At 39.0% G+C, this 13,798-nt stretch overlaps 1 protein-coding gene across 14 annotated transcripts in view; it reads left to right on the top strand.

The window, feature by feature from the left end:
* Positions 1-13,226, top strand: part of nfasca (neurofascin homolog (chicken) a) — a 121,293-nt gene extending 108,067 nt beyond the window's left edge. For all 14 annotated transcript variants that reach the window (XM_046381333.1, XM_046381340.1, XM_046381380.1 and 11 more), the window contains one exon: positions 8,458-13,226. In XM_046381333.1, the coding sequence (XP_046237289.1) occupies positions 8,458-8,686 (229 nt within the window). In that variant the 3' untranslated portion in view covers positions 8,687-13,226. The remainder of the gene's footprint in view (positions 1-8,457) is intronic.
* Positions 13,227-13,798: the final 572 nt, after the last annotated feature.

Raw genomic sequence — 13,798 nt, 5'->3', positions numbered from 1 at the left:
AAAACTTAGGGCTCTTGTTGACAAAAGGAATATTCAAATTGGTGAGGTATTCATTTTCAGCCTCCTTTAGCTGTTGTAGCAGATAAAAGAGACTTTGTCTATTTAGGAAGACCTCTGTTATTGGTGCCAGATGCAGCATTGTCACGAGCAAATCATGCGAGCACCGAGGATTTTTGTCCCAAAAATTCAGATCAGATGAGACACTTCAATTATGAAGGAGGCACAGAGGCGCCAGCAGTAATAGATTAGTTTTTCACATGTGCTTACAGCTGGTAATGAATTATGGTGAATAAGGCTCTATCTACCACTAATACAGATACATTTGAAAACACTTTTTTTTTCTCTTTTCAAGCTTTTGTCCTTTTCAAAGCCCTCCATAAGACGTATTGGAAAATGTTGTGTGTCGTCAGTGTCGTACGTTTCACCTAATGCTGTATGACAATCAAATATAAAGGTTTTAACACAGCTGCCCAGGAATTTTTAATAGAGCCTTGGAGACAGTACCTCAGCTCTTCAAGCTCTTTAAGTGTGCCATCCTTGACCCAGCAAATTCTGTCTTTCTACGTAAGAGGAATTAGGAGGAACACAATGCTAGAGAGTTTGATTGGCTGTTCCTGGGCCTACTCCATACAGTGCAGTTAAGAGATTTAGGGAGGATGTTTTGGCCTTCCATCTGTGAAAAGCTTTCAAATATAGAGTACCACAACGAGGCAACTGAGTGACAGGGGGGAAACAAACAAACAAGACAACCTTTGATATAGGCAAGCAGCATTAAAGTACTCAGCTTGTATTTTATACAAGTGGATGGACCACAGAGAAATTTAAGAGCAACAGAGGACAGATGTAACCTGTTATGACGAGTCAAAATAGTCTCTCTAGCTTTATCCAACATCTTAGCTACTAGAACCAGTTTTCTGTTCTTCTGACACGTCTGTGGACAGCAAACATTTAAAACACTATGTGAAAAGTTAGTATAGATAACACTGTGTTTGACACCTTTGAATAGCATTTTCATATCTATCTGTATTAGCGTGGACGCTGATCAAAGTGCCATCCTGCTATCAAATTTTAAGTCTGGACACTAGTTCTTAACTCACCTCATGAGATGTAGGCTCATACTGAGCTGTGCAGTAAACATGCACAGTAGGCCATATTTCTGCCATGTGAGGATGTACTGTATGTACTGTAGAATGTGTCTGTACAGTATGTGTTGGTAAGTGATGTGTCCTTTGCTCCTTCCAGGTCCCACTGATCTCTGTGATTTCATTCTTCTTTATGAAGAATGAGTTCGCCATTTCCTGCCCACTTTGACTAAAAACATGTTGAAATGAGTCTAGTTTCTAAATCTAAGTCCATGTTCTAACTCAGCTGTGTGAGTGTGGCACTTAAACTTTAACTGGCAGACATTCTAAGAATGGAATATATCATTCAGACACATCCAAACACGTAACAGCTAGTTTTTTGTCTATGTTATTCACGTCCAAAGCACATATGTACATACTCTGTCTTACCATTATGGAGCTCTGCTCTGGTGTAAAATGCCTCATAAAAGTGTGAAATTGCAGCCTTTGATCAAAACAGGAGTACATTTCATAGCATTAGAATTCAAAAGATGACTCCGTATGAGAGTGTAAGGTAATTCAAAAACAAGTGCGATGAGCATTTATTATCACCTGAGTGGTGCTCTGCTGTTGTACTTAATACTGTGTGATTAATCCATATGTGAGATCCTGTTTTGTTTTCGATCAATAATGAGTCTTCACATTAACACCCAACCCTCCTCTCACAGTCAAGGTCATTGTTTCTCTCTGATTCTAACCCTGACGCCATCACAGGTGCTAATCCCTCAAGTCCACTCTATGTGTGTGTGTGTGTGTGTGTGTGTGTGTGTGTTTGTGGGCATGCAAGGATTTACATGCATGCATCATGTGGAGCTTGTCCTCCATCCTTCTTCCTTTCTCTACACTTCCTCTCTCTTGCTGTCTCCTCACGTCTCGTCCCTCTCTTTCCCCCATGCTGAAATGGGTCATCTGTCCCTGACAGGAACGAAAACGAGAACAGGTACTTTGGATTTAGCACGGCATCTCTCTTGGCCTGTGCATGTCTGGGGGAGCAGATGTTTCCCCTGAGCTGGGGAAAACGGGGGTTGGATAATGTGTAGCTTATTTTGGGAGACCAAACAGACACAACAACCTGCCTGATGAACACAGTTCTGAGTATTTGGTCAGTTTGCTAATAGTGTACTAGTACTAAAAGTGTACCTGCACTAGTTTTTAATGCAGTATTTGAATAATGTCACAGACAGAGGAGACACCATAGGAATACAATATGCTTTGCAGAGAGATGGACAGGACACAGCTGTGCTTTGGTTCCTATATGGGTGTCAAATTGTCAAACCAATAATCAAACATGCAATCCCTGAACCTGATACCTTTATGAGTACTGACTGAATGACGTTGGTACTACAGAGTACTGAATCACGCTATAACAATCTGAGACAGATTTTGGTTTGGATAGAAGGTGTGATCATTGCAGGGATCACTTACTCTTTTGGTTTTTGGAATAGAGCACTTCTTGGGTTTAGGGTTTGGCTTTATTTTGCATACTTCAGACAAGATGTGTTTTCTCTCACATTCAAGACTGTGTGAAGTTTCAGAACGAGAATGAGAATGTGAAATGTTTCCGGTTAATCACAGCCTTGGTTCACTCAAAGGGTGACATTAAAAAGAGCACATTAACATTCAAATCTCGGTTAAAACACAGACACAGCATGCCCACCTGCCACACAGTAAAAAGTTCTGAAGTAGTATTTTATCAAGCTCAACATTAACATAACATCAACTCCATTGATCTTAATACTGTGCTGTGTTGAATGTGCCTTGGGTATTGACTGATATGGAGCAGTCACTATCCAGAGACCTTTTCTTGAACTTCATCCTGTAAATGAAAGAGCAAAGAAGCATCCATTCCCAAAACCACATTAGGCTGTTCATGGATCAGCTGTTCCAGCAGTACAAGGAGACTTATTGATCCCAGAAAGCAGCCCCAGTAACAGTATTGAAGGTTTTGCACTTTTTTGCTCTCGCTAAAGCTCTAACTTGTTTTTCACCCTTCTAGAGGTTAATTGCATTGTTTTTCCTCTATTGGCTGACATTTAAAAAGCATCCGCCACCAGGTGCATTGGGTGAGAGATGGCAAGGGAAATCAATTTGGGTTGTAGTGAGGGCAAGGGGAGGCAGGACGATCTATGTTTGGTACAATCTGACACCTTTATGGAACTGAGTTAGGCAACAAACAACTGGAGAAGATTTGGAAGTAAATAAAAAAACACTGAACGCTTCAGAGGTACAACCGAAAAAGTTTTGACCTCGGATCTGTGAATGTTGAATAAAGAAAATACTTCAAAATATACTTTCACATGACATTTCATGTGTGTATGCCTTCTCCTGTTTTCTCCACTTTGTTTTGTGTTCTGTTTTCTTTAAAGGGATCCTCAGTAGTTTTAGTGTTAATGTAACATTGACTCTTATATTAGCTCTATGGCATGAAAAACACATGCAATTTGATATTGTAATTGTTTAAGAATGAATACAATTTATTACATCTGGATCTTTATCTTCATAGTTGTCCGTCTGCATTGTAAAAACCAAGTTAACTGCTGAAATCTGGGGATGCGGCAACATCACCAAACATATGTCAGATGGAAAAGAAACACAAGTAACGAAGATGAACAGGAAAATGAATTAACTTCTATCACCGTTTACAGGCACACTTCCAGCTCCAGCTTTAACCCACTATACTCAATGCAGTTGTGTGCACACTGTTTTCCTGTTACAATTTAGCTCACTTTCAGTTTAACCTCAACATGAAGTGTCTGAGATAGTCTGGACTGTTCACAACTCCACACTGGAACATTAGAGGTGTGGAAACATCCAGTGTTGATGATTTTTTCTTCATACACGTTTATAAAGATCTTGTTCTGTTCTATAAATAGTTCATTTGCATGGTTGTAAATAGTTTTCTAATAAATAATACAACAAATTCCGATCAATTCAGTTAGTTATATTAAAATAAAATAGCAACTTCCCTCTAAACTCAGTCTTTAATTGTATGTAAAATGGACGATATGTGAAGCCCCGCTTTTGGATCGCCCCCCAGTGGCCGGCTGCAGTATAGCTCATAAACCACTCCCTTCTTCATATTAGCATATGGGACATGGGTCATGTATTTTAAGGTGTTTTAATTCGTAATTTGATTCCATTAAAAGGAGGTGAAACTTAATGATTGACAGCCAAGTTCTGCTCATGATTGGGTCAGTTGTATGGGTGGGAACCATATGAATACAGATAATTTAGTTGGCTACAGGTACAGATAATGGTGTACTAGCTTATACCAGTATTAAACATATTTGGTTTTTACATTATGTCCTGCACTCTGACTGCTCATGCTTCTTGCCCCATCCCCATGTGCCAATATGGCAGCAACTGGTGACTTCAGTGTTCATATAACTAAAAGAAACAATGGCCAAAAGTACAAATATTGTACTAATCTGGAATTAGGTGTCCATGACATGTGCTATGCTGCCCTTGTTTCATATGGACAACAAGAAAAAAGAATCAGTATTTATTTAATTCAAAACTAAAAATATTAAGTTTTATGTCATGAGGATTATGATGATTTTTATTGATTTACTTCCTCAGAAGTGTTGCTCCTTGTCTACCTGCACTGATAATGTTAGAGCTCCTTTTTCAGTTTCCATGTGGCATATCTGGTTATCCATCTGTTTCATGACTGTTTTCTGTTCTAATCACCTCACTTTATGTCTGTGTCTTTTGTCTCTTTTGGGATTTTTTTTCCTCATTGATTCAAAGGTCTCTTCAAAGGTATGAATGAAGAAGACTCCTCTATTACCTCCTGAGTCTTCCTAATCCTTCTGCTCTGAGAAAATCTCATCTTCTATTGCTCATTTGCAGTGTATTTTAGTTGATTATCGTCTCATAAAGCCATTCTAATTTGTTTGCATCCCAATACATTTTATCCATCAAATTAAAGCATTTCAAAGCATGGTTTATCTAGAGTTGGATGATAACAGACTCATGCAAAGTCTTCAATACAAATCAAGTTAAGCTGAATTAGAAAAATCCCAAACACAGATGCTGCAGATGGGTGCGTTTACATTTTGTTATGCAAGGAAGTTTGTCTGAAACTCACTCCTGTTTCCTAAGCTGCTTCTCCCACCTTTGCACTTTTACTCAAAAAATCACCTAATCAGATAATTGGATCATTCCCAACTCAGCCCTCTTTCATTCTGTAGACATTTTGAAGTCAGTGAAATAAGAGGCTTCCTCTTAAAGTCACTGATGTCACTGGTGCAGTATGTTAAACAAATGAAAGCAAGCCTTGTGAATGCAATCAGGGCACTTAATTTGAAAAAGGCTCTGCTTCTTGGCCACATTTATTCAATTCGCTGTTGGAGATAAAATGTTGAAGCACTTCAGTGGCACTGGTGCACAGAGAGATGTCCTTCTGATTTGCTCCCTGACTTCAAACCATAGAGCCAACTGCTGTACTTCTCACTTCTCATTGATATAATGATGAGCTGGGAGGACATTGACACCTCAACCAACTCTCTGGTCTTCTGTCCACTTTTGAGAACAAAACCTTTCTTTCTATATTTACACGCACTGCAGTCTGTAAGTATTTAGACACTGAGACATTTTCTGTGTAGGTAAAATGATAGCTATAAGGTGCGGACTTGGAGCTTTAAAGGTGCAATGTCTAACATGTGGCCAGAGCAGTAGTTTAAAACATTTCAAACGAAACAACTATTCTTGTCTCCCCGTCTCATATTACCACTTTGTACCTCTAGAGGCCCTTGCCTGATAGGCAAGTTTCACACATTTGACAAGCTCTCAGTTTTTAGCCTACTGAATAAAGAAGATAATTTCACAAAATATCAAGAAAGTAAATTTCTTTCTGTCTTTCTTGATAAGCAGAAAAATACAATCATACACCTTCTGAATTAAAGTCTCTGTCTTTTACCAAACTAAGACAAAGGCTCAATTGTCTTATTAAATCAAAATCAGTCCTTAATTAGATCACTAGTTAGATGTGAAAATATTCCAGCTGTACAAGCTGCTTTCCCACCCTGGTGATGACTGACCTAGCTGTTACTCCTCATCACGTCTCTTCTGTCCACACCTGTCGTCCTTGTTGTCCTCTAACTCACAGTCCTCTTCTGAGCCGCTGTAAATCACTTCTTAACTTTAACCTCCATCGCCAAACCAACCAACAGAAGCAAAGCTGGGTCCCAGTCCAGGGTTTGATCTTATTCAGTTAGCTAACAGCAGCTATGGGTACAAAAAAACAGCCAATGATCCATTTAGACCTTTCAGACCTATCAGCAGGACACCATTGCTTGTTAGAGTTACAAAACAGATTAAAATGAGCATTTTTAGAGTGGGTACCTTTGTGATTAAGGTTTGTTCGTGTTTATGGAAACAAAAGCAGAGGGAGTATTCTTGATTAGCCAAGCGAGTGTGTGTTAAAAGCTGTGTGATAGCTAAATCGGTTCCTAAACATCATAGTGACAACAACAGAGAACGTGTCACTGTCCTCACGTTTGCAGATTGCACAATATCGTCTTTAACATCTTTCACAAATGATTTTTTTCTCTCGGATGCCACTATAAATGATTTAAAAAGTGCTTGCACTTCTACATTTATGTGTAGCATCTTTTCATCTCTTAACCTTGTTACATCAGCCTGTTTTCTGAAAGCATCCATAGTTTCTCTGCTTCCCTCACTGTCTCTTGCTCTGAAAGATTGTTTTGTTGGGTGACATTAATATTAGATTTTGGTTTCAACCACCAGTTGAATTTGCTGGATTTGATTTTGTCAGACTTTGATTGTGCTACATCGGTACCTGTCCATTCGTACTCTTCTAATTGTATAGTTTCTAAAATGTCTCAAATGATTTGTGTGGTTTCCAAATTTTTTCAGCATGGAGCATGATGATCCTGAGAAACTACAGTGTAGATTCTGTCCTCTCCATGGGAATATGGACACACAGTGTTTGATAACCCTGAAATGCAATGCACAGACATGAGCAGAAATCCTGCAGAAAGTGTCTCACTTTTGCATCCTTCAAATGCATTTCTTGCTGTTATGCTGCTGGCTTGATCTGAGACAAGAAAGCTAATGCTAGTCTGTAGCTCAGTGTTCCTGTGCATGAAGTTCTCATTCCCCTAAAATAAGACTTAGGAGACTTGCAGCCATGCTCTGAACTGAGATCAGGACAGCTCCACAAATCAGTTGCCATGGAGTTTTCATGCTTGGATCTCATGTCAGATTATGGCCACCATTTAGCATGTGTATGCAAATGTATTATTATGTATTTTGAGGACAGTATTTGTCTGTTTAATCACTCCTCCTACTAAATGCTGTATGTTTATTTATTTGCTCTGCCAGATATGTTTTGGAGGAAATGTAATTTTTGCCTGGAATACTTTCAGTGGCAGTATTTTTTCAGGCCAGGAAGTATGATGTTCTCGTACTGCACAGATGTCATGAAGTTGTTAGTGAAAGACTAAAAAAAAAAATGAAATATGTCAACATATCAATGATCATTTTGAAAATTCTGTCTAAACTTTTTATTTTTGGGATGCAGTAATGTTGTGCTGGTACGGAGCTTCCTGCAGGCAGAATTGCATTTCCTGTACAACGTAGTGCAAATTAGTTTTATATGAATGTGATTTTCAGGTTTGCTTTTGAAACATACAAGCCAATACCATGTAATATTCTACAAAGTCAGCTTTTAACTGTCTGATCAACAGGCATCTTTTCCTTGACTAAATTTTCATTGGTATTAACTGCCCAAATATACGAGTTCCATTTCTTGCTGGGGCAAAACACCAGTAATAAAACTGCACACAACTACCAGAAAGAATATATCCACTTGATTTGGCTAAGCTAGATTGACTGAGATTCATGTTGGCTGAAATTTGATATTAACTGATCATCAATAGCTTAAGAGTGCATCCTTTCATAGAACAAAGACTATGGATTTTGTCCTCTCTGTGCAGTAATGACACAGTGTGCTCAGTAACAATGAATCCAGAGATCTGTAACTACCAAATTACATGTGAGCACTATATTATTACTGAATTAAAAATATTCAAACTTATCCTTTAAGGAAAATCAGAAATATACACTTCTGACTACACTGACAAGGTCCGAGTGACCCGAATATTCGGTCACTCTGCCAAGAATGGCCAATAGAAAAGCTGAAAATATGGAATGAACATGATTTATTTATTTGTAATTCCCATAACCTTTCATCTTTCTCTTTTAACCTGTGCTGATGGGGACGACAGGGTCCCGAACTCTTGACATTTTGTAACATCCTACTCCCATTTTAACCATTAACTCTCCCCCTCCTCCTCCTCATCCTCTGCAGCAGTGATGAGGACAACAAGCCTCTGCAGGGCAGCCAGACATCGCTGGACGGCAACGTGAAGGAAAGCGATGACAGTCTGGTGGACTATGGCGAAGGCGGAGACGGCCAGTTCAATGAGGACGGCTCTTTCATTGGCCAGTACACGGTGAAGAAGGACAAGGACGAGACGGAGGGAAACGAGAGCTCTGAGGCCACCTCGCCTGTCAACGCCATCTACTCCCTAGCATAGCACTGTAGCAGCACACGGGGGACTTGGTGGCACAGTAAACCACGACACCATACACCAGACACCAACACACACATGAATATATTAATGTATGAAACACATTAAACACAGAACAAATGCAGCAGGGCCTGTCTGGAAACTGTAGGATTTCTGCTACAGGTATAGTAAGAGGGGAACACAGGAGTGGAATTAGACCACAAGCCTTTACTTTCTGTTTCCAGCTGGAAGAAACTGACCCCTGGAGGTGATGTTTGGACTAAATGGACAGTGCTTGTTTTACTCTGCGCTCTGCCTGCCCTTTACTCACACAGACTCGAAGTGTGCCTTCGGGCAGCTCTCAGCACTTGAAGGCTTCAACAAGCGTTCTTTAAACATTTTTCTTTGGTTCGTTTCTGGTCAGAACTTCTTCAGTGTCATGCTGTCCTTCCTCATACCTCTGTGTAGCATCCCACTAACGTACACACATGAGGTCCCTTACACACACACTTGCCCAATCCTGTAACATATCAGCTTCTAACCACCACAGTTAACAGGATTCCAGCAGATATGTTTATCATATTGATATTTACGCAAAGAAAGATTTCAGTTTTTCCACAGCTGGTAGACGAGTCATTGAGTCTTAATAAGTGCTGTATACAGTCATGGCACACATTTTAGTGCCCTGCAAAACTATGCACTATCACCTCCTCCACACCATTTTGGGTTAAATCTGGTTAGTAAACACTAAGTACACTTTTTTTTTTTTTTTGAACCACTTGCAGGCTCAATCATGTGCTTTTATTCACTTTGCCTTGTATGAAGTGGTAGACATGTTTTTCTTACCTCTAATGCAGTGTTGTAGTGCAGATGTTCAAAATGGCCGCCACAAGAAAAAAATATTTCTGCCACAAGCAGTAAGTTCTGCTACTGTACGTTGTTAATGAATCCCATTTCTAAAAAATGATTAATATTATTTACCACAGCATGGTAGTAACTTAGAGAAACAACAGAAATGGGAGCAGAGAGGACAGAAAGGAAAGCTAGTTTGAATGAATCAATGAATTCCAGAGTTGGCATGTAGGCTAAAGCTGCATTCAAGTCCAACTGTTGGTTGACAGTTCAAATGTTAACTGTTGTAAAGCTTCCATGATTCTGTTTTTCTGTTGACTTTGGTCTCTCATTTGTTACTCACATGAAAAGTAAGTGGTACTTAAAGGTATTTTTTTCTTTAACCAAACCAAATATTGCAACTTCAATCCAGCATGGTGATCACCAAAACGTACGATGATGTAAAAGAAGAAACTTAAAAAAAAAAAAAAAAAAGGTTTGTGTACAACTTCTACATCCGTTTTGTGAGTTGTAACAACAGAATTGTGGAAGTCAATTAGTTTCTCGCTCCTGTAAGCTGAGATTTATTATGTTTTCAATTTGGAAGCATGGAAATCTCTGCTCTCCACATGGGACATGAATGCAGCACAACAGGTTAGGTTCTTCAAGGTGTGGTCTGACTAAACTTTTCTGTGCATTTTCACAAACATTTCACCTCACAAATTGTCTGGACTTTGGCTATCAGCTAGCTAACATACACGCCATTTCTTTTTGTTTCTTTCCTGCAGACCTCTCTCCTTTGTTTCATGAATTACAGTCACAAAGCCTTGGAACAGGCACAAATGTTTTGCTCAGTTTGAACTCACATGAATTCATGATTTTCTTTCGCTCTTGCTTTCTTCCCTTTTTTTTTGTCTTCTCATGTGTTGACTTAATATGCAATAGCACCACCTCTAAAACTGTCTTCATGTTTAGTCTGAAGCCAGCCTGATGTAGGAATCTACATCTCTTTCCTTCCCTCTAGTTTTTATAAAGGCAATCAATTTTTTGAGAATGACTGATGAAAAGACACTGTCAGGGGCTGCATATAATACAGCATGAAAATATATACCTTTAATTCACAGCCACCTTTGAAATGAATTGCATCGGCTTACTTTTTAGTTTTTTGCACAGGACAAAAGAAAAAGAAAACTGAGTAACAGAACTTTAGAAGTACGTGAGCTCAGTATTTCACTTGTCCTCGAGCTTTATTTGTCATTCTTTTAGCACACTGACAGACTGACAGTCAGTGGGTTTCGTTTTATACTAAATGCTCTCTGAGTGCTCATTAGTATCATAGCTGCACTCAACCTGTAGTTACCTGCTACTTAACAACACTCTTAATCCCTAAATCAAAAATCAAATAAATGTTCACTGCAGTTAGGAGCATAACATTGTATTTCAAATATTTATTTTATATTTCTATTTTGAACATTATGTGCATAGTATTAATATATTAGTTTTTCAGTTTAACATTTGTTATATACACATTTCTCACCAACTTACTTTGTTGTTTCACAACAGAAATAGACAGTGTAAAGATGCCTCCATAATCTTACTGTTCAGAGGCATTAAACCTAAAAGTATGCTCAAGATGTTTTTGTAACAGCTGGCTTTTATGCTGTAAACAAAATAAGAAAAAAACACCTGTCATCATACATAAAATGTTTTTGTGTCCATTGTGCTGCTCTTCTTGTACTCATGTTGTATTACTGTGTTGTTATTCAGATTTATGTAATATAATTTTTCCACCAAACAGAAAATTACTATTATTTATTATATATTTGACATATATTGTGCACATGTAGGTCCTGAAAGAATCTCTTGTCTTTGTAAATATTTAAAAGTAAATTTCCCCAGAAAAATACTTCATCTGATAAAGAAACGAAAATTTGTATCCACCAAGCAAATGTGACAGGTGCATCTCTGGTCTGTCATGCACCTTTGTAATGTAGCTTTGACTAACATTTGCACTCTGAAAAAGTAACAAGAATCATCCCTCACTCCATGTTGCCATTTGCTTTGACATTGTGAAATATGGTACTGACTGGCAAGTTTATCGGTCCCTTGTTTGAAGATGGTTTGGATTTTTATTGTGAGAGAGGAATATGTTAGAATCTTTATGATGTAAATAAGATGTAAGTGCTCCTGAAATATTCCATTTGTAGCATTGTCGCACACAAGCTGCTAGTAGGCCTAAAAACATGTATTTGCTTAGATATTGGAACAAACTCCCCTCTTTTAAACTATTATACATTTGTCATGTTCACCCGCTGTTCACTTAACATGGCTATTGTTGCAAAGCTAGTCCCATTTCAGGGGTCACATGAAAGGACTCAGAGCTGAGTCTGCTCCTCCAGTCAAGTCTCACACAGACCAAAACTTAAGCTCAAATCATTCTATCAATGGCTGTGCAACCTTGATGCCACTTAAATCACATGCATAAGGCCACAAGAGTCCACAGCCCAAAATTTACTGGGACAATACACACCACGTGCGATTGTGTCCTTCTGTGCAGATGTCAAGTTATCACATGTTTGTGCTGTTTACATTCATGTCCATTTGGATCTCTAAATGCACCATAAATATGTAACTGGCCTGCAGTCCACTGATCAAATTTGGGAAGAGCCTGTGAATCGTTACTGATCTTGTCGATCCCTTATGATGTTTTCAGTCTGCCGACTGTGAGGGAGGAAACCCCTAAAATGGAACACAGCATATGTCCCTGTGACAGGCGGCCATTTTGAAAACAGTTCTGGCTTGGTATGTCTCCCACCTTTAAAGAGAGTGTCTGATAGCAGTAAAACACAACCTCTGTGACTAATTCCCTCTTCCGAAAACTCGTGTGCGCTCATGTCTTTGTGCAGAAACTCAAAGCAATATCCCCTGAGTTTTAATCAGATGGGTGTTTTTTTCTGATGCCATTGCTTTACAGTATTGTTCACTCTAACGTTGTTGGTTAGTTGTTAGTGTGGGACATTTTGACAACAACAGGAACCCTGTGCTGAAGCAGAAGAAAACAAGAAGAAAAAGCTTGGAGAGATAAGTCGGAGCTGTCTCCCTGGACTCAGTGGGACTGTTTTCTTCAAGATCTGGACTGGAAACCTGCACTCCCTCTCTCCATAAGGCCTTTCTCTCTCTCTCCCCACCCCTGAGTGGATTGCAGTGGGGAAAAGTAGACTGGCTATATAAGAAAGAAAAGAGAATTATGCGTATTTGCTGATACACAGTGCTTTCTTTCTTGCCCATTTGTTTGTGCAAATTGATTTTAGGTGCGCAGAGCCGAACGTCTCTTTTTAGTGTTCATCGCCTCAGCTCACCTTTCATGGGACAAAAGAAAATATCAATGTGCAGTTTGACAGCTCTGTGTTTTTTCTTTATTTCAAAATGCTGCAAAGTCTAGAATTTTACAGGTGCACATATGATGTTTGCAAATTGATTTTTTTTTTTTTAATGAACGATCACATGCTGTTTGGCTTTTTTTATGAACTCACACATTCGCATCTTCATGTTTTTACCATGTATAACAGAGCAGCTTGTCAAAGTCTTGCTTCGGCACGCAAAATAACAGCTTTTGTAAGGTACATACTCAACAGAAAATGGCATAAATATATTCATCATGTATGCGTGTATGATGAGATGTTGCAACTTCTGCTAGCGACGCCTTCTTTATAGTAAAGCTATCTCCTTTTCTCTACCTCCTGGTCTCTGTTCATCTCTGAGTTATGTCATGTATTCAAAGCAGATACAACATTTAATTGTTATTTCATGACTAAGCAAGAAAAGTGTTACATCTGACCTTGTGTGTGGCTGAACAGCTGTAGCAGTAGTAGATTTTCAAAATAGCAAAACCTAGCTTGCAAAACACTGACACATAGCTGGGATAGAATAGAATAGAATGCATCTCCTTGTGGTGCAAGATGGTAAAAAAAAACAAAACAACACACAACAAAAAAAAAGGCTCAACATAAAAGTAACAGGAATGGGATAAATAAGTGGCAAGATAAGACATTAAAAGAAAGAATCTATCGCCCAGTCCCAAATATTGTTCAGAGTTGAGTTCTCATAAAGCACTTGGATGATTACTGTTCATATGTCTGGAGGTGTGGGCCTTAATGGACTGGTAGCCCTTCCCAGAGGGTAGCAGTATGAACAGAGAGTTGCTTGGGTGGAAACAGTGCTGGATTGTTTTTGTGACACGATGCAGGCATCTGGCTCTGTGTGTGTTAGTCAGTGAGTGTGTTAGTCTGTGTCCTAATTACATCCTGG

This window comes from Scatophagus argus, chromosome 3 (genome assembly GCF_020382885.2).
Source record: "Scatophagus argus isolate fScaArg1 chromosome 3, fScaArg1.pri, whole genome shotgun sequence".
Classification (NCBI taxonomy): Eukaryota; Metazoa; Chordata; class Actinopteri; family Scatophagidae; genus Scatophagus; species Scatophagus argus.
This window is presented reverse-complemented; position numbering and strand designations above follow the sequence as displayed.